This window comes from Lepisosteus platostomus, chromosome 8, assembly GCF_059453375.1.
Source record: "Lepisosteus platostomus isolate fLepPlt1 chromosome 8, fLepPlt1.hap1, whole genome shotgun sequence".
NCBI lineage: Eukaryota > Metazoa > Chordata > Actinopteri > Semionotiformes > Lepisosteidae > Lepisosteus > Lepisosteus platostomus.
The window spans coordinates 52,884,135-52,904,171 of NC_142618.1; the positions used below are offsets into that span (position 1 = coordinate 52,884,135).

The window sequence follows — 20,037 nt, forward strand, 5'->3', positions numbered from 1 at the left end:
ACCTGTGACACATTCATCTTCATTTCAGATATTTTAAGGGATTTCCCTACATGATACTTGAACCAAAACAGTCCTACTGAGAGATCTGCTGTGCTCAAAACTTTTCATTTCTTCTATTGCCGGTTGATTAATCTACGTGCTATGAGTATATCAACATTAATGCAGTGCTGTAAATCACGAAAGTCCCAAAATGTTGGCCAATAATAAACTCGAAAAAAAGTACAGTATAAAGTTTGACGGTTCCAGAGACTTTCTGCTTAAACAATATCTTGCCAGAGGGGTTCATTTAAAAAAATAATAGACATTTGCACACACTATCTCGATTTCAAAGGTATTCCAGACATAGAAAATAATATATTCACTTCTAAACGCGTAATTAATATGATCATAATAAAGGTCTGTGCTCGGTAGTAAGTTCACATAAACTTCATGTTCTCTGTTTTTGCCTTATTAAATTATACCAAAGGAAGTACAGTAGGTGGGATTCCGTATGTCCAATTTAAAACTCTCTTCAGAAAAGCACTACCCCCAAGAATGCTTTTTCAGGTGTTTGTGTTTGACATGACTTTTACAGCCAAATTACGTTCCTCTGTCTGCATGGATTTTCCATTTTTATTAATCGTGTACCCCAGAGGAAGCGTGGAAAGGAATAGGCAGTTTAAGAAATGCCATATCTCTTGCCCTGCTCTGTAGCTATACCATCAGGATCTCGTCGAGTACGACTGCCTGAGTTCTTCAGTCTCCGGTTATATTTTTTTTCTGAGGGCTCAACATAGTTATTATACATAATTACACGTGTAAGCACAAGATAGAAGAGTAAATGAAACTCTTCTATCAAATTTCGCAGAACATTTATTCATGCAAATTATGATTAAATGCATGCATTTAGCTTGACACTACAGGAATGATTCGCCAAATATATAATCTCTGGATCACGGATAAACAAGTAACGAAAACTGTCCTTACCGCCAACATGCCACTCACCTCTGTAAAGAAATTATCCATACTTCTTTTCCTTAATTAATCCAGAGGATTACAGTCTGCACAATGTCCTGACGAACCATGTGCTACAGATGCAAGCACCTAAGACATGAATGAAGTGTTTCGCGTCTCAGATTTCAGATATCTCCAGTTAACAATATTCTTCAAGAGAAGAAAAAAAGTCAGAAACCCATCCACAGAGAATCCTTTGTTTCAGAGGTTACAAGAAATGCCATGTGTCCTTTTATTTGTTTTAAAAGTCGGATCGTTTATACGATCCCTTTACTAGTCAGCGAAATCTCACAGAGCGACTGGGCTTTAAGAGAGCAAAATGTTTTCCTATGACACTTCTGCCTCACAACACTAAACACATCCATACACAAATACTCGTATTTTGTAAAGTGGGCTAACTCTAGCCAGACTAGTGCATGTTAAAGCTCCACCCAGGACGATTTGAATGCTGAACTAATCTACCAGACGGCCCCCACTGGCTCCGCCTGTTAGAAGCAAAAGTGCGACTCAACTTTTGTCCCAACATAACCCAACCCAACTTCTTCCTGATCCCTTGCAACTATATATTGTATTTATCTTCTTATTGTAATTTGCCCCATGCCGTTGTATTATATATTTAAATCACGCATTCCCATAGTTATAGCCTACTAGTTTCTAAACGCTGAGATAATAAGAAAATGTTAAAAAAATCCCAGAGGTAGCTAATAATATTTCTTTACCTTACTATCTATGCTAGCAATTAAAGTTAGCAATAATAACAATGGGAAAATAATTCAACAGCTCAACAATACAATTCCAAAGAAAATTGGATTTATATTATTTTAATTTGTAAACATAATCTGTTAAATGTCTAAAAGACCACATACATTGCTTTTTAAAAAGATTACATTACTTTTTAATAACATTTATTGTTAATTGAAAATATTACCCTCCTTTATAAAGTTTCATATTTTACTTACGCTTTTTTTCTATAGGAAACAATTATCAGGGCTGGGTTATAAATTACTCTGTTATGATACAATTTCAGCAGATTCCAGGTTATCCATAGCCTGGGATGAATTCATGTTTTAGGAAGCCACACAGTATACTTCATCTTAAAAGAAATAAACCACAGCTACAGGAGGGTACGCCACTTGTTTGTAGCCATCAGCATCAACTCCATACTGCCTGACTCAAGTATACACAGACCTCCATATGCAACTTACGTCCCAATTTAACTCTTTAAAAAACATTTGGTAATCTTTAAAAATACCATGTTGTGACTGGTACGTACAACCATTAGTATCCCAAATTCCTTGCAAGATTATCTCCTTTACTTAACAACACAATTGACCTCGCGATTTCCCTCAGACGCCCAAGTAATCTTCACCTGATCTGTTGCTTTTATCTCATCAATAATTGAGGAAATGAAGTGGCTGTACAGTCCGTGTCCAAAATGTTCTTAAACCTTAATGAGCTCAGATTTCCAGTGCCAATACTAAGTGTCCATTATATTTTCCTTTCTCCCAAACTAAATTTCTCCTAAAAAACCTTCAAAAGTTTCCTCCTTCTCCCTCAAGTCTTTGGCACAGACAGCAGCATCTGTCTTCAGAGAGCAAAACAATTCAGTAACATCAGCACATGGAATAATTGGACCCTTGTGGCCCCCAAAGCTGATTCAGGGGACCAGAGACTGGCAGCTTTTCCATGGGCCATATCTATGCACTGCCAGGCAGTCATCCTACAGGAAGCTTTTGAACTCAAACAGTAGGCCTGCAACTGAGTCATGCCACTCAACTAACAAAAAGCTGGCTGTCCAAATGGCTGTGAAGTCCTATGGTCTCCATATTCTGACGGCTTCATTTTTAAACCCTGCTCACAGTTTCCCACTATCAGCAACGAGGATTGTAGGGCCTAACTGAAGTCTCTGCTCTTGCCTTCCTTCCTTATTTTCTGCTATTGGACTTCAGCGTGCACAACGGTGACCTGGTGTTGTTGAAGTCTTGGCAGTTTTATGCTCTTGACTCACTACAGTGACAAACTACTTATTGTAAGATGCTTTGGAAAAAGTGATAAGCGAAATTCAGAAATGTAAAAAAAATAGCCATGCTTGTTACATTTGACATACCAAATTTGTCCTGCTGCTGAATTCTAATTCATAGGCTTACAGGCGTTAGAGAACTGTATCTGTTTGAGTTTACAGGCCTCAATCCTTCCTGACAGGGGATTCAATGTCTTGCAACAAAGTCCAGGTTCTGTTTTCACTTCTCAGCATTTGGGGTTGTACGGAGCTGGGTTGTAAATACCCCTAACTTCTGACACTGTTCTAGTTTTCAACAGACCAAGGCAGACTCATGCATCAGGCAAGACCAAATATCTCTTGTTTTAAACTGAAACCTGATCTGTGGGGGTACTCACAGTCTACTGCATACTGTATGCTGTACTGGACTTCCTCTGTAATCTACCATGCTTCCCCCAGGCTCTCCAAATTAGCTTTCAAAGCAAATCTGGGGGTACTCATGTAATTCCCCCTGACCTGGGCAGACCCATCTGCCTTTTACAGATTATGACTATCTTCACAGTGTCAAAAGATTGCCCATGCCATTTCTCCCTTGAGCCACACAAATTCCCTTTAACTCATTTGCTTTTACTGCACCAATGCCAATTAGGAGATAAAGTGGAGGTGCAGTATGTTGCAGCATTTAAAACAGAGATCAGGTTCTTTCAGAGGTTAATGTGTTCAAATGTTATTGGTTGGTAGCCTGTTTAGTGAAGGCATTACCATGATATAAATGCTGGACAAAGCACTTGAGTATCTCCAGTTTACGACAGCTTTTTTCATACACTTTGCATTGACTCACATATAATACCGTGAGCCATGTATAACTATCTGGACTATATGGCTCATAAGCAAAAATGACCATTTTCAAATACTCAAAAATGTACACACTGTTTCAAAATATACCTTAGCTAGTCTATGTGAGTGAGTACAGTAAATGTCTGTTATCTTTCATTTGAAAAGCCTTTGAAAAATACTTCAAAACAAAACATTGGAATGCATTTAAACAAGAAACAACAGAATGAAACCTCCGTCCAAAAGCTTTAAATCCCACGACAACATATTGCACTTACTGCGCATTTTAATCCTTATTAGACAGCTTTCCTTCTTTGAAAGTCATCCTCAATTCAGTGGAATTAAGAAAGAGAACATATGTTGTCACAGACCAATGTTAAACAATCTTTGTAATATTAGGTCATCACAGTTTGGGACCCCTAACCTTCTTGCTGGTTATGTCTGTGATTGTGACCTTCAAGTCATTCTTTTAATAACTAGACCATTAGAGATTGTCACTCTGCCGTCTACACACATTGTATTTTGTCATTTTTTTTGTTCTTCTTTATTTTGCTTTTAAACAAAATAAAAAAAAGAAGAAACACTGGATCACAAAAAAATATTCACATTTGAATAGTTAAATAAATACTCCATCTTCTTGTTGACAATCTGTGGACTGGTCAGCACATTCATTGTTCGGAGGAATATCAAAGTGCTGGTGAGGCCTCTGTAATCCCACAACCCGATTCCTATTGAAATGCTATGGGCGGACCTGTAGGAAACTGGGGCTGTCAGGAAAACCACTCATTTGAATGTACTTAAAATCAAACAACACAGAAACCTTTGCATGCTTTGATGCAGGCATGGGGGTTCTAAACAAGCACACGGGGTTACATTTCGGCAAGCAATCTGGTAAACCTGTATACACACTGCAAACAAATGGGGTGCATTTCCTACAGGTTTCCAATCTTTTCCCTTATAAAAGCTTATATTGTATATCCCTGCACCCTAACTATCTCAAGTGATAATTTGTGTCATGCCTTATTTAGAATTGGTCATATCATCACATGAGAGTAGAAAGTTTTTCTTAAAGACCATATAAAACACATTCAAGTGTCTTGATATAATCGATTTTATTTAAATTCACAATTAGGCAATATGTGGAAATATCATTCCATAAGAAATACTTGGCTAAAAGCTTGATATTCATTGATCACGTTTGCCTTTGGCAGAAATAGTTACAGTGCACATATAAGGTCTGGAAGCCTACTGATTGTCTCAAATGGTAAAAGGTGCTTTCTCGAACGAGCTCTGTGATCCAAGTTTGGGATACCTGGTCCCAGGTTTGACACAGGTGTCAGAGCCTAGTTATGTCACTGGCTGTGAGTGACCGGTATTCTCAAAGTGAGGGAGTGAGGCCAAGGGGTGGAATTAGTTGAATAGGGCTCTCTTGACAGACACAGCAATACCTGTGAGCTACTGTGTGCTCACAGGTCTGTGGTGGTGCAGACAAGGGCCATTTCCTCTCCTCCAATCAGTTCTGAACCCTTGGTACAGAACATCGATGCCTGTGACATTTTAATAAACAAGCGTCCTAAAGGCGAGCAGGTTGGAGGAATCTGCCCATGTGTCCTGAGCGAAAGGTTACAAGTGTGGCAGTTGTAAGATGGGTGAAAAACACATAATCAGTTTGGGTGGGTAGAACATTTTAATTTTAAACACGGTTAAGTGTAAACTGGTTTAACTATGTTCATTTCAGAGTTTAAGTTATGGTAAAGAGAAGGTGGGAGAACTGACAAAAATGACCATCTGCAACCTTTCAGAGGACTCTGTTTAAGTACCAGCATCCTTACATTAAGATTGACTGGTAGTAGCAATACACATGCTGCCGGATCTAAAGCTGATGTTTATTTGTGCTAAATCCCCACAACTGATTGGTAAGGCAGAAATGCCTTTGAATCACTATTGGCATTGTTTATCTTATCTCATGTGTCCCCTGCCTAGTTGAATTGAATACCACTTAGGGAAATGTGGAAAATACCCATCGCTTGGAAGATTCCAAGAGCTGTCTGCAAATGCTCTTTCCAGATAGCTTGGTACAGTAGATGCAATGGAAGTATTACATCTAACAGATTCCCCCTTCAGACAAGCAATGAACCTGCTGATCAGCTCTTGAGAGACCTTGTTAAGACATCTCCATTGTCTTTGAGGATGTGGTTCACTGTAAAGGTGCCGACTGCTGAACAATGAATGGACTTCTTCAAGTAAATGAATTACAAGTTCTTAGTGAATTTGCGGAAAACGTTACTTTTATTTTGCAAGAACACTCGCACCAATGGAACAACTCCCAGGCTACCAGAGCTTTTTGTGTTTCGGATAAACAAAGATCTCAAATGTTGCAATACCAGAATGAATGACTCATGACAGAGGCAGAATAATGTATAAGAACATTTCCTTTACTTTTTGTAGCCTTTCTTTTCATTTTATTTAGGATATATAGTGGTATATTTGTGAGTGTTCAAAGGACACCTTACAGTTATAGATGAAGAAATGGTCATGGAAAGGTTTGTGCTGTACAGTATGTCATGAGCAGGGTGTCATCCATTAGTAATACTGTATACTGTATACACTGTTACAAGTTCCCCAAAAGGTCAACATGAAAGACCATTTTTAATAAAATAAAAAAAGGTTAGAACAAAAACTACCCTTTTTAATGATTTAATGTAGAATATCTGTACTGGAATACTTTAAATAAAAAAAAAACATTAAAACATTAAACCAAATGGACATTTTGCATTGTGTTTTTAAGAAAACTGTGCTGAAAGGGCAGTCTTGTGACTCGTTGGTTTAACCATTCAGATGGCCTAACATTATGTGTATTTGAGTAATGCATGTTAAACACATGATAAAGGACAGCAAGCACATTTATAAGGACAGAATGGCAGGTACAGTTCAGGAACCACATTCCCTAGCCACTCAACGATGAGGCTGCAGCGAACTGGTTGCTGAGGGCCTTTGCAAGATAAGGCTAACATATGGCAGGCCCATGATCAGCTTCTGCAGAGCAACAGATGTCACATGTCATCTCTTATTTACACACAGTCGGCTACTTTATACTTGAAGCTTTTACTAATGAGCAACCGAGCATTGTGAATGAGGAGGTTTGTTCACTTTAATTTCTCCCTCACCGCTCAAAACAAACGGAGCCACATGAAATCCAGTACCCAGCAGTATGGATCCAATCAAGATTTATGTCCGATAAGAGCTTAAGTTCCAAACCAGGATTTTCTGCCCAGACTAATTATGGAAAGACATGTTGTGAGAACAAATCAAGGTGGCCTATGGTGGTCTGTGGTGCCATGAGTACAAATTTGATCTTAGCCTGGATAAACCAGCAATCCCAGTGTCTTTCCAGATGTACAAATTCTGGTTTTATAGAACACTGCATGCCTTTAATTCTAAACAACATGCAGACATTTTCCTTAGGTTCATATCTTAAAAAATGTAAGACTGGTTACAAATAAGACAAGGCAATTCGACCACTGTAGTCTGTTTTATCACTTATAACTAATTGAGCTGTGGATCTCATCCAGCATTTTCTTGAAAGAAGCCAGGGTTTCAGCTTTGACAGCATAACTGGGTGTCATCCCACAACCTTTTGTACATAGATGAGTCTCCTATTCTCAGTTTTAAATGTACTTTCTTGTAGTTCCCACTGGCGTCCTCTGCTTGTGTTCTCACTGTTCAATTCTGAAGAAGTCTGCTGGTTTGATCTGATCAGTGCCCTTGAGGATTCTGAATACTCGAATCAGGTGCTCTTGTAGGACTTTGTGTGTGACTAAAAAGGTTCCTGTCGTTTAGAAGGCAATCCTTTCATCTCAGGAATGTATCTGGTTGCTAATCCTGACTTACTCAGCACTGTCTTTTTTTGTAACATGGTGAACAAATGTGTAAATGAGGTCTAAATGTTCAAAATTGAGGTCAATATTCTGAATGAGATCTCATTTAATTGAGGTCAATATTCTAAATGAGGTCATTTGATTTACTTTTACGGAGTATGCCAATCTTCCTGTTTTCTTATTGGTGTTGATACTTTACTAAGTATACCAGAAACTAGATCATTGATATAAATTAGGAAGAGGAGTAGTTCTAGTACAGATCTCTGTGGTGCTCCACTCATTTATATCACCTCAAATCGTGGTAAAGTAAACGATTGTGCTTTATTGAAAAGGAGATCTGCAAAAAGCCTTTGCCAGAGGACACTACTACACAAGATTTACAAACCATGGCAAACAGAGAGCAGATCTCTTCACAGCAGAACATTAATGGAAGCTGTGCTAGTCTCTACACCTAATATGTTGGCAGGTAAAGGGAGTATATCCGAAGAAGTTATAATTACACTAGAAGTGATTTCAACCTGTACTTCACAATAAGAGTTACAGTGAGTACAGATCTGAGCCCACCTGTTTTAAGACGTTCGTGTGTGGTGATGGGACATGAAGTTATTTTCTCACCATTCCTCCCACAGGGTTATGACAATGTCAAATCTCAGTAGAGAAAGCTCAAATGGATGACTACAACTCTGGTTTTACAAGGAACCTGATGCGTGCTCTCATACGTGATTAGTATCATGACTTTGTCTGAACCTTTTGCAGAATCAAAATGTATAAATTAATAATGTAAATTAACATTTTATCACAGAATGATTCTGCATTACTATGATGAGCACCTGGATCTGTGACAGTGTACTACCCTATAGAAGGATAGTGAAGGAACCTACTTCCTTAAAAGTTAGTAGTTAGTCGAATCCTAATTTATGTATTGACAAAGTTTGTTGAGATAACGTATTGAAAGTTCGTTTGGCGTAACTAATCAGTCTGAGACAATGGCAACCTGACCATAAGGATGAAGCTGACAGGACCCCCTCTCACTTTGTGAGGAATGAGCCAGGGAGTCGTAATAGTGAAGATGGGATGGAGGGAGGAGTGAGAGAAGGGTGTGTAAAGTGGTGATCAGGAGGCGAAATATTTATACAGACTGTAGGAGAGTGCAAGTGGGCGAGATTAGAATTTGACCTTCTCCCATATTGCTGTTTAAAAACTCCATTTGTGTAAGTTGAATTCCTAACACTATTTGTATTCAAGACAATTGTGGCTGCCAATAGAATCCTAACTACAATAACAGTATTAAACCATCTGGATGATAAGTATTCATTTCATGAAGATATTACGAATTTATAAGATGATGCATTATGTGTTTAAGTTAAGATTAAGTACTGCATTAAACCATTTTAAGATATCTACTTAATTTTGAATGAAAGGCAACATGTTTACAACTCAAGATAATACAAAATATGTAGCTTTTTGTCTGTGAAATTATAATATGCTCTTGACTAAACGACAATATTAGATCATTTTAAGTATCCTCTCCTGGTATTGGAAATAAATATGATTATACATTAATTAAAATAAAAATTAAGCAAACAACTAAAATTGCTGGTGTATGACATAACAATTCTAGGAATTTGAACTACTGAGATATAACTTTGTCTTCAGCATATTATCATATGACAGGCATTCATTCACCCAATATCAGAAAGCTGTTCATTCCTTGTAGGGGTCAGGGCATAGCTCATTTTTAACAAGATAAAATAAATTCTCTTGGAAGTAAATTTGTGGGGAGCTTGTAACATGATAATCCCCAGAGACTCACTCCAAGTCAATCACTACTTTAAACCTGACAAAACACGTGTAGTGGAAAAGTTTCAGATTTTACTAACCATAAGGTAAGAGTTCTTAATGAAAGACCAATATATAAAATGTGACTGGTCTACAAAGGCATTTTGAATGATAGATGTAATTTTAAACAAAATCACATGCACAGGCAAAAATCATGCAACATCTGGTTATCTTTAGAAAGGTTTGAAAAAAATGTCATGATAGGAAAAATAAATTTATGTTAAACAAAACCTTGGTAAATATGGTACAAATATGGTACAACTAAAATGTAAAGTAGGAATTGTAACATTAATAGCTGAAGAAATTGAAGGTTTTATGCATAACTGTTGCACTACTGGACAGATTTGCACACTGTAATAAATAAAGTTTAGAAGAAGGCTATTAGAAACAGTGTAAAGATGAAAGCAAATAGATATCACCAAAAAAAGTCTTTTTCAGCAGCTATAAAAAAAACAATAAAGCATTTCATTTATCTTGAGAAAAAAATAAATAAAAAATGGAAAACGTGAACCAATGCTTGTTTATAATATCTGGATATGTAGTTTTGATGCAGTGGTGATAAAGTAGTGGTATGCATTTATGAAACCATACAGGAATAAAAGCTGCCAAGATTGGAACTGAAATGAGATGCTGGCAACTAAGACAGCAATAGTGCTGTCTAAGGGCTTTTATTTAGGCCAGCTTCTGAGATTAGTCTCTTTGACACATAGGACCTGGCCAAGCTTGAAGTTTTAGCATCAACAGGAAGAGGAAAACAAACATTTCCTAAACCATTTAGGCTTCACCTAAGATTTGAGATAAGGGTTTGCCTTTCCTCTTCCCAAATTCCTCCAGTCCATATCAGCAATTGTTATAAAACCCTCTGAAGCAATTTCCTTTTCTTGTTGCCACAAACGGAAGAAAAATTCAGAAGATCTATAATTAGAAATAATAGCACTGTTTCACTCCAATAAAGTGTTTCTTCGGCTTGTGTTCCATTTTGCTTTTTTGGGATGTAATGCTTAGGAGCCATTTCTGTTAAAGTACTATAGAACAAAAAAAACACTTCTCTGTAGCAGAAAATGAACTTTTACAAAAAGAACAAAACCACTTCACTGTAGCAAAACCATGTGATATTCTGCATTTAGTGAATTTGCATGGAATACAAAACAATATAGGACAACTTAAAATGAGCTAATGGGATAAGAAATGTTACACCAAATTAAAAACACGTTTTCAATAAAGAGTGAGGTATTTATTCTGTTGATAAACTGTAAACAGTTAACTCCCCTTTCGATCATATTGTTTCTTCCTGTTCTGAAGAAGAAACAAAAACATTTAAATACAAATGACTGTATATTACAAATTCTGCAGTAAGGTGGATGACAGTCTCTGTCAAAGTGTACACTTAAAGAGTAGAGACACTGGTCTTCCTATAGTAAAATGACTCCTTTCGTGTCCATGGCTTCTGACACACACAACAGACAAAAAAGGGTATCAAAGCTTCGATGCTCAAGCAACTATTTGTTATATAATCCTCCCCAGAACTATTATTGTTATGATGATTGAACAACCAACAATAGTTATACACTGAGCATCAATAATATGACTTTTGTTACTGTAATCAATATCAGTACAATGGCTTTAGAAAGCCCATAACAGGAAAGCAGGCCACTGTGTTTATGCTACGACAGCACCTTGACGGGCATATCTTTGTCACCGTTCTCCAGCTTGTGTTTATGACCAGGACTGCTTAGCACAAGGAAACTTAATAGCTGCATCACAATGTAAGGACATGTGGAATAAAGCTGCAGATGTGTTCCAGTCCGTATTTAAATACCTCCCAATGGCCTCCTAACAACTGTGGCAGATGCCATCCCACTAAAAGTCTTCTATCTCTCTAAAAATGAAGAGCCAACCCAGACTACCCACAGGCCACAAAAAAGTCAGTATTTGGAGGCTGCTATTTTCCAGTGTAAGACACCAATTTTTCTGGTTAACGCAATATGTGAATGGGATTAAATAACCTAATTTTGGAAACATGGTATTTTCATGCCGAACTATTTGTTTGTGGAGTTCTGTATATTCGAAACGGTGAAACTTAAAGAAGCACATTTCTTAAAACTCTGTCACATTCTCCAAAGAGGCCGTATCAGATACAGTGTGACAACTCGAGGTGCAGTGTTAATTCTTGTCCACCATGCCTCAAAAGATCAGTGGGAATTCCATTACTGCCTGTTGCTTTGTTCTTCTTCAATTTTTGTGATGCTTTTTTATCACCTTCGGCAGTGCTGACAGAGTTTCAAGCTTGCCTCAGAATGGATGTTGTGGGATTTCATATACTGCTGTTAAACAAAATGTTATATACTATTGTCAATGGGGGATGCACCACTGGCTAAACTGTAAAAAACTACCAGTTACACCAAAATCTCACGAAACAACATGTGGTGGCTGTTGGAGACTCTGTTCTCAGAAACATTATTCTCAAACGAGGTGTGACTCTGGGACCTGGAGTCAACACTACTGTGCTGTCTCCCTGTAGCTAATCTGGCAGACAGCGTACGTATTCAGGCTCTTAGCAAGAAGGACAACTGGTAGGTTTGCAAAACACATATTAGATGGTTATATCGAAGAACGTTACTAGCTTTAGTCCATCATTATGTTCCTCCTGGGAACAAGACCATAGACTGAGCTGAAACAACCTTCCAATAAATTTTGACTGTTGTTTTTAAATTGTTTTAAATGATTTAGAGTTTGCAAAAGTAAAAAATTATTATTCTGTAATGAATTAGACCCTAATGTGCATGCACCCAGCAACAACATACTACCCATATTCAGATGAGCTAACAAATTTGCACATTCCAGTTTACAGGCAAAACCACCTTGGTGGTAGAAAAACTACTCTTGGTTAGGTTAAGGACAGAAGAATGTAAATCGTTGGCGATAAGCACCTACACTCTGTGCAGAGAAAATGCACTCTTATGGTACAGTATATGACATATTTCCTCAGTGAGAATTTTGTGAATATGTGTTGGAATGTGCATGCTATGAATGATCAAATGTTGCATGCAATTTTGCAATGATTTTACAATTTGGATATACTGTTTCCTTGTGGGATCTAAAAAACGGTGCCAGATACAGACAGGGCCGATCACTTCTAGCTGAGCAGAACAGTCTGCTCTGTGTTAGCCCGAAATACATCAAACCAATGGGCTTAATTGCTTTAAACCCAAACCACTTCCTGTTGAGAAAATGTGGAATGCAAAGCATTTGCACAAGTGTTGCAATACATCAGGATTGACCGATCCTGGTCCCAGAGAGCCAAAATCAAGCAGGTTTTATAGGTCACCCTTAACTCATTGATTTCTGAACTGCTGTTTAGAAATCATTTGGAATGAAAATACCCGCTAGCTCTCAACTGGGGTGGATTAAGGCACAGACAAACTATATGCATAGGGTCCAGACGTTTAGGAGGTACCCTCTCAGATGTGATAATTGTTCAATTTTATTTTTTTTTGATTCAAACATCTGTTTTATATATTTATCTGAAAATGGTTTCATGCACATTATGGAAAAGCAAGCTAGATTGGTTTTCTGTGCCAGCAAGCTGTAATGAACTAACTCAGATTTACAGTATGTATTAACCAGTCCTGTTGCTGGTGAATTCAATTCAAAATATTAGAAGACCAAGGTGTTCACAAGTTCTGGTTTATTAGATACTGCAGCTAGCTAGAAAGAAAAACTCAGTGTACATCAATGCTCACATTGGGATACCTACTGTACATATCACTTTCGGTACTGGTCACATACAACAAAAAAGAAAGGTCTGTGCATGTGTTTAATTTCATTCAGAAGCCTTGATTGATTCTTCATGATTGAACTTTAACAAGGTCTACGAAGAATTAGACTAAAATGGATTACGTTGCAATTTACCTAATTAACCTCACTATTTAAACTGCATGAGCATGAAACGTGAAGAAGACTAATATTGTAAACCTAGTTAAGTTTAGCAAGAACATTGTAAACTTAGTTAAGTTTACAATAAGTAAACGTATTATAACTTAAAGCACAAAATTAAACCATTTCTAAATGTGGTGTAATTAGCTTTTTAGGCAAACAGACTGGTATTTACATATTTGTAGGGCTTTAAATACGTGTTTATTCGAGTGGGTGTCAACAACGCACTTGTTTGCCTACAGTAGGTCCCACAATGCGGGTTAATCCGGCCTCGACAACAGTTAGCCGTTCGTGATTTAAATGAACCAAATAATGGAGTAAACTGTTTAAAACTCGCATGTGTGTCACGCCTGGGAATGAACAAAACGAGGCTGACCGCTGGATATGGCAGTGCAAGACCAGAGTTACCACACGTTGTGGAAACTTTGAACTGCAAAGGCCGCGTTTTTCTGTGTCCTACAGATGTCAGTGAATATTATAATTTTATAAAATTGTTTTTTTTTTCTTCTAAAAACTGGGAATCAAGAACTCTTTTACAAACAAAATAATGAAATCCAAATCTTTTATGACCACACACACCAAAAAAAACAACACATCGCAGTTATTTCATAGTTCTCCGAGGTAAGTTTTTGTTGTTTTAGCGGTGTAGGGAGCCATTCATAATAATTGTTAGTAATGTATTCAATGAATTTACACTCCCATTTCAATGAAAATTATATCAGAAAAAAATGTGGTTACGGATTGCGAATGGTGTTTCATTTACAGTTTTATGTATTTGAAACCTTAAACATTTTAAGAAACCTCTAAAAAATACTAAGATACAAGCGTGGGGACAAGGACGCTCAATACAGTATCGCGGCTGGTTTGGCTGAGAAGCAGGCGACACTAAGCGCTTCTATGTGCATCTAGTTTGTATTGTTCATACTGTAAGTATCCGTTCCCTTCGAAACCTTCGAGACCATAGAGAACTTAATAGAAGAGATTAAACTAAGGAAAGGGCTATTTTCCACACATCCTTTTTAGGAAATGATTACGGTAGCTGAAACAAATGACCAGAAAGTTGCTTGCTAAATTCCAGGAATTTGATTTAAACCGAAGGCTTCATCTCCAATGTAGAACAATTAAGTGTGAATGTTGTGCAGTCCAATTAATTTGAGCAGAACATCAAACTTAACCAAAACCATCCAAAAGGATTACTTATAATCATAAAGCTTCAGAAGAACCGGCGGTACTTCTCTCGCGTTTTAAATTGCAAGACTTTACAAAAATACGATTGACAAAGTTTCTCTTCACAACAGCAAATCGTATAGTATAATTTTCTTGGGATATTGAAGAGTCTAGTTCTTAATCACATTAAATTAACCTTGAAATGTGAATTAACTCGTGGCTAATATACTTAGATTTCCACATTCAGATGTAAGACTAACTTTGGGAAAGGAGTCTTCCTACCTGAGGTACTGCATTTATTTAAATCTTATTCAAATAAACTGAAAACATGGCGTACCTCAAAGCAGTCTTTTAATGTTGTTTTATGTTATATATTTGAACTTCTACATTATGTAACAATTCGATTTAATCGATCGGTTACTTCCTAATGCATGTAAAACATTTATTTCCCCAACAACTGTTCCTACCTGAATAATGTCCAATAAAATCTTTCCATCGTGGTTTTTATATTTCGCTTTGTTTGATAAAAGACTCACAATATCCATATTCGGAGATGTTTAACCCATGTAATTCTGATATCTGTTAGAAACGCCAGAAATTCGGTGCTTCCTGTCAAGACTGTTACAGGAGCAGTATGTACTGTAATATCTTGATGAGTCAGATTGCTACGCCAGGTGAGTTGACCAATAGGTCCGAAGACAAACCAGGAAATTACTAGGATTTTACATTTAGTGCACCACCTTTCAAGTTAAGAGGCTGCTGAATTTCAGCAGGTATTATTTTTTCAAACTTAAACAAGTTTATTTATTTTGAGGTGCAGTTCCTAATTTAAACACAATAGAATGTTGCATTAGGATTTAATTCCGAGGACACTGAAATAGTGTATATAAATAGTGTATCTGATCCTTAATGAGTAGCACAATACCCCAAATAAATGCTTAGCATGCCACTAAAAAGATGCACGATGAGTTTAAATCACATGAAACTGCACCGCTTATTTTAAATTATAGTGCCACGAAAAAAGTAAAGTTCTTTAATTAAGCAAAAACACAACGTATCCCGACCGGAGAAAATATTCTAACCGCAATTAACAGTTTGGAAAGCGATGCCACGAAGTTTAAAGACTTAACAGTATACTCATCCAGATCAGGCAAGAGGGAGACATTTGAACAGACGGCGGGGTTAAGGCGCCACCTAGAGGAAACAGTTGAATGCGTTCAAAAAGAAGAAAGACCGCAATATTAAAATAACTAATTTGGATCCAATTAAGTTGCAAAAAAGAAATGCAATTGCTTTTAGGATTCTAGCTACCCAGCACGATGAAATAACAAAAAATCAAAGGGATCCTGAAAATAATCTATTAGAAAAAAGGGCTAAAATCCATCACCATTCCTGTACATGTCAAATCCTAGGAGATGCCCAGGCATAATGAAAGATTTCTCAAGGGAACCTGCAGAAGTACTTGCAAGAAATCATTACACATTTTGGGGCCACAAACCTTTTAGATTGCAGCTTGTTTCATGAAAATTGTGTCACATAAATAATATTGATGTGTGTATATGGTAGCTGCAAAAATAGACACTTGTATTCATGTTATTGCTGCAGTTGCTATGATGTGTGTTGCATGGAGTATTTTTTTACAAATATTTTTTGTAGTATTATGACTTAGTTAACAATAGTTATATGATCTGTTCTCCTTTTAATTGCTTGTTATATACACCTTTATGCAGTATTTTCTGCAAACTCACAGAACAAGAAGTGACAAGTATTTTGTTATGCTCTCATTTTGAGTTTCGAAGGTGAGGCAATTTGCACATTTCGTTCCAGCTATGGTCATGACCACATGAGCTACAAGCTCCCAGCACACTATAGTAATATTCTTGTGATCCATACACACCCCAGTGTTTTCCCCATAACCTCACCCCTGTTACTCTAGATGCACACTTTCCAGCCTCTTCCCTTTATAATACCATGGGAGAATCCCAGCTTTCTCTCTTCTCCTTCCCCTGAGTCCACAGAATATCTGCTCTATCTCTGTCTTCCTAGCTAATTCACCTGCTTCGTGGCCAGCAGCCCCACTGTAATTAGTCTGTAAAGTCATCTCCAGCCAGTCACTCCCCATGCCACTGCCACAGAACCAGGAGCGTTCATTACTTCATTGTAATATTTTCTTACAGCACTGTCGTGAGATATCTTCACAGTCTGCTCAATATTACTGTCAAGACAAGAATGGAAAATTAAGAAAGAGTATTTCTGTGATTATTCTGTTGGGCTGTTTTCACTATGGCTGAAAAGCCTAGGAGGAGACTTGATTCAAATATTCAAAACCCTCAAAGGTACTGAGAAAGACAAAGTCAACATAATGGACGCCTTCAGGATTAACAGTGAAAAGTCTTATCAGAAAGGGTAATAGGAGTCTGAAATAAGCTATCCATCCATGTTCTTTAAGCCAATATCCCCAGGATCTTTCTCAAAACTAATATAAAACATAGAAGGGAGATTATAGTTGTTTTTTTACACACAATTATCTGGTAAACGCACCAAGACATAAACTCTCTATCTGCTTAAATTGAGAAAAGCCCTTTTTTTCTTGCTTCTTGTGCTTCTTGTGGTGGTGTGTTGCCATCTGTTCTAATTTATTTGAAAACATACTGATTTGTAAAGACATGACCCAAGTGGCCTTGCAGTCAGATTTAGAATTTACTGTCATCTGCTTTACAGATGGGGAGTAACGTGGCCACAACATATTTGCACTTGACAGATGCCTTAAGAGCTAAAGGCAAGAGAACACAAGTTTACCAAATTATTGTGTTGAATGATGACCTTTCTCCTGAATTAGATTAAGAAAAAAACAGCATACAACCAATTTCATGTGCACTCAAATGAGGTTTGGCAGCATAAAATAAGAGAACGTTTTTCTTATTTTCTGCAGCATTTTATAAAGCAAGCTAATATACATGTTTTACATTTTGAATTATAATGTGACATTTCTCATTTTTATTTCAAATAAAATCATCACCACCACTATGGCTGTTCTGTTGACTTTATCAACTTATCGATCCATTCACATGGCCTTCCGCTCTCAAATATAATTTCTGCATACACACAATAAAATATTATTCAGATTACACGCTGAGACTGATCAAGGACATGTGTGTCCATAGGGCATGTCAGTATTGGCCAAGTTGGTATCCGTCATCTGTTAGTCTTTCAGAAAGAGTGATGTGGCTGCAGAACACATTGCTGACATGGTGGCAGATCACTACAATCTTTTAAGAAATGTTTTGGATAAAAAGTACCCTGTGCTACATAAAAGTGGATGTCCCAAATGCAATCGACTCTTGTTCATTTTGTTCACACAGCTTGTACCCATCTACTAGGGGCTATTCCAGCTTTAAATGCCTAAACCGTGTCAAGCCTTTGTTAACCCACAAAGCGTAAAATCTGAGGACAGATGGAGGATGAAATATAAATGCCATGCCAGAAACACAAATCACAAACATGACACTGGATGGTATCACTTGGGGGTCCAGTCTGAAAATATGTTTATTTAAACATTTTACATGCTTCCGTCTCTGGAATGAAAGTGGGCTTCGTACTGTGTGTGCGCCTTCTTATACAAAAGCACGGAAAAAAGCTTTGTGTTTGCATTCGCTGCTGTTTTGTGGATCTGAGCATACTCGGGCAGAAGATGAAAAGACTGGCTGCCTTGCTAAGGCTCTCTGTCTGATGGCCTACTGAAAGTAGCGGGTTTTAAAAAAAGAACTGCCGCCTTTGTTGGTTTCTTGCTGCCAGGGAACTTCGCTTATCTGGCTGACTGCTCGGTGCTCCCACATCTTCATCCAAGATCCTGTCCTTGTGCCTTTTGTTGTCTTTTCACCATGGGGCTGCTGAAGTCGCCTTCAGATTTCAGCTCCTGCTGCAGCATGCCTGAGCTTCCTACATGCACTGTGTAGCTACTGATCCTTGTTCCCAGAGGAGCAGCAGAGCCATTTTTGCAGCTACTGCTTTCTTCTCCCAGCCTCCTCGGAGACCAGCGGAATATTTATAATGGCCTTTCTTCTTCACACAACAGAACAAAATGGAACTGCTCTGTATGTTTATACTTCACTTAGCATCCAAATGCATGGCTTTTGAATCAGAGCCTCTAGGAGGAGACATTTTATGTTTTTGAGATCTCAGACAGCAGTAAGGGACAGAGAGGCAGAGGAACAGTCAAAGCGCAGTGGGCTGAGGACTGATTCAAAACCGATGTGAACGAACTGCATCTTTCCAACCATCACAACAGGCACTGAAAAAGCATTCGATAGAAAATCTGATGTCACAATCAGTTGCATTATATTAATATAAGCAAAGGTTCCTCAGGGTCCTCACATCTCACAGCCCTACAGCCCCTTACACTGGCATCCATGCAATCTAAACCTAAGTGTAAGTGCTTTTTGGACATAAAAGGAGAATGGATCAGATACCGGCCAATAAAATCAAGCTCTTCTGGTCTCTATGGTAAGGTTGGGCCTTACACAACAGACGTTTAAAACCAACGGCATTTGGGTGTAGTTATTACTTATCCTGCTACACACAACTAGTAAAGTGGCAGGGATTAATATAGGAATGATTAACATTTCGGTACTATGCTGAAATCCTGGAAACGTGCTTTTGAACTAAAGGTTTCCTGCAATTCAAATAACCGTACCTTTTCAGAATGGTAATGACCCATACTGTGGACCCAGGTATATGGCACAACAATGGGTACATAAATGGAGTCTTTTCTTTAAAAAATAAAATAAAAAAGGGAATGTAGGCCAATTGGTGGCCGAAGAGTTCTTCAAATATTTTTCACCGAGGAACCACTTGGAAATTCCAAATGGGAACACTATGCGGCTCTATTTTAGGAACAGATTCAGTAATACTGCATGACTAATGAGTAGATGTCAGGAACAGCGATCACAGTCTTTAAGAAACTTTACCCCCATTTCCTTTTCCATAAGCCAGTCAAGCAGTAAGCTTGCGTTTTTTACCCTCTGACGACTTTCGCATTCAAAAATGCTTCACAATCATTTTCACAAATAAAGCACTAATATGCGTCCTGATCCCCAGAGATTAGCCTGTGACCATTTGTGCTGGAAAGAACTGTGTTAAAACAGAACTTGATATAAGACTGTTCATGTTTAAGATGATAACTATAATAATGATGATACGCCTCACCGTGTGGTCATCGACCGTGACCCCGCCTCTTTTCTATTACGCGTGACCTCATAAACCGTGATCTTCTTTTCGTTTTTTTTTTGCTGCTTAAACCTATTAACTCGCTCTTCATCTACTGTATTTCCCATTCTACACTTTTTATCGCACTGCATTTCTCATTCACCCGCCTTTGATGTGTCTCCTGCT

General features: G+C 37.8%; 1 protein-coding gene across 4 annotated transcripts in view; it reads right to left on the reverse strand.

The window, feature by feature from the left end:
• Positions 1 to 15,288, reverse strand: part of myo10 (myosin X) — a 137,072-nt gene extending 121,784 nt beyond the window's left edge. For 2 of the 4 annotated variants that reach the window (XM_088643910.1, XM_088643909.1), the window contains exon 1: positions 15,114 to 15,287. In XM_088643910.1, coding sequence (XP_088500036.1) covers positions 15,114 to 15,191 — 78 coding nt within the window. In that variant the 5' untranslated portion in view covers positions 15,192 to 15,287. Of the gene's footprint in view, positions 1 to 984; positions 1,383 to 15,113 lie in introns of those variants that run through there. The other 2 variants (XM_088643911.1, XM_088643913.1) reach the window with 2 other exon arrangements.
• Positions 15,289 to 20,037: the final 4,749 nt, after the last annotated feature.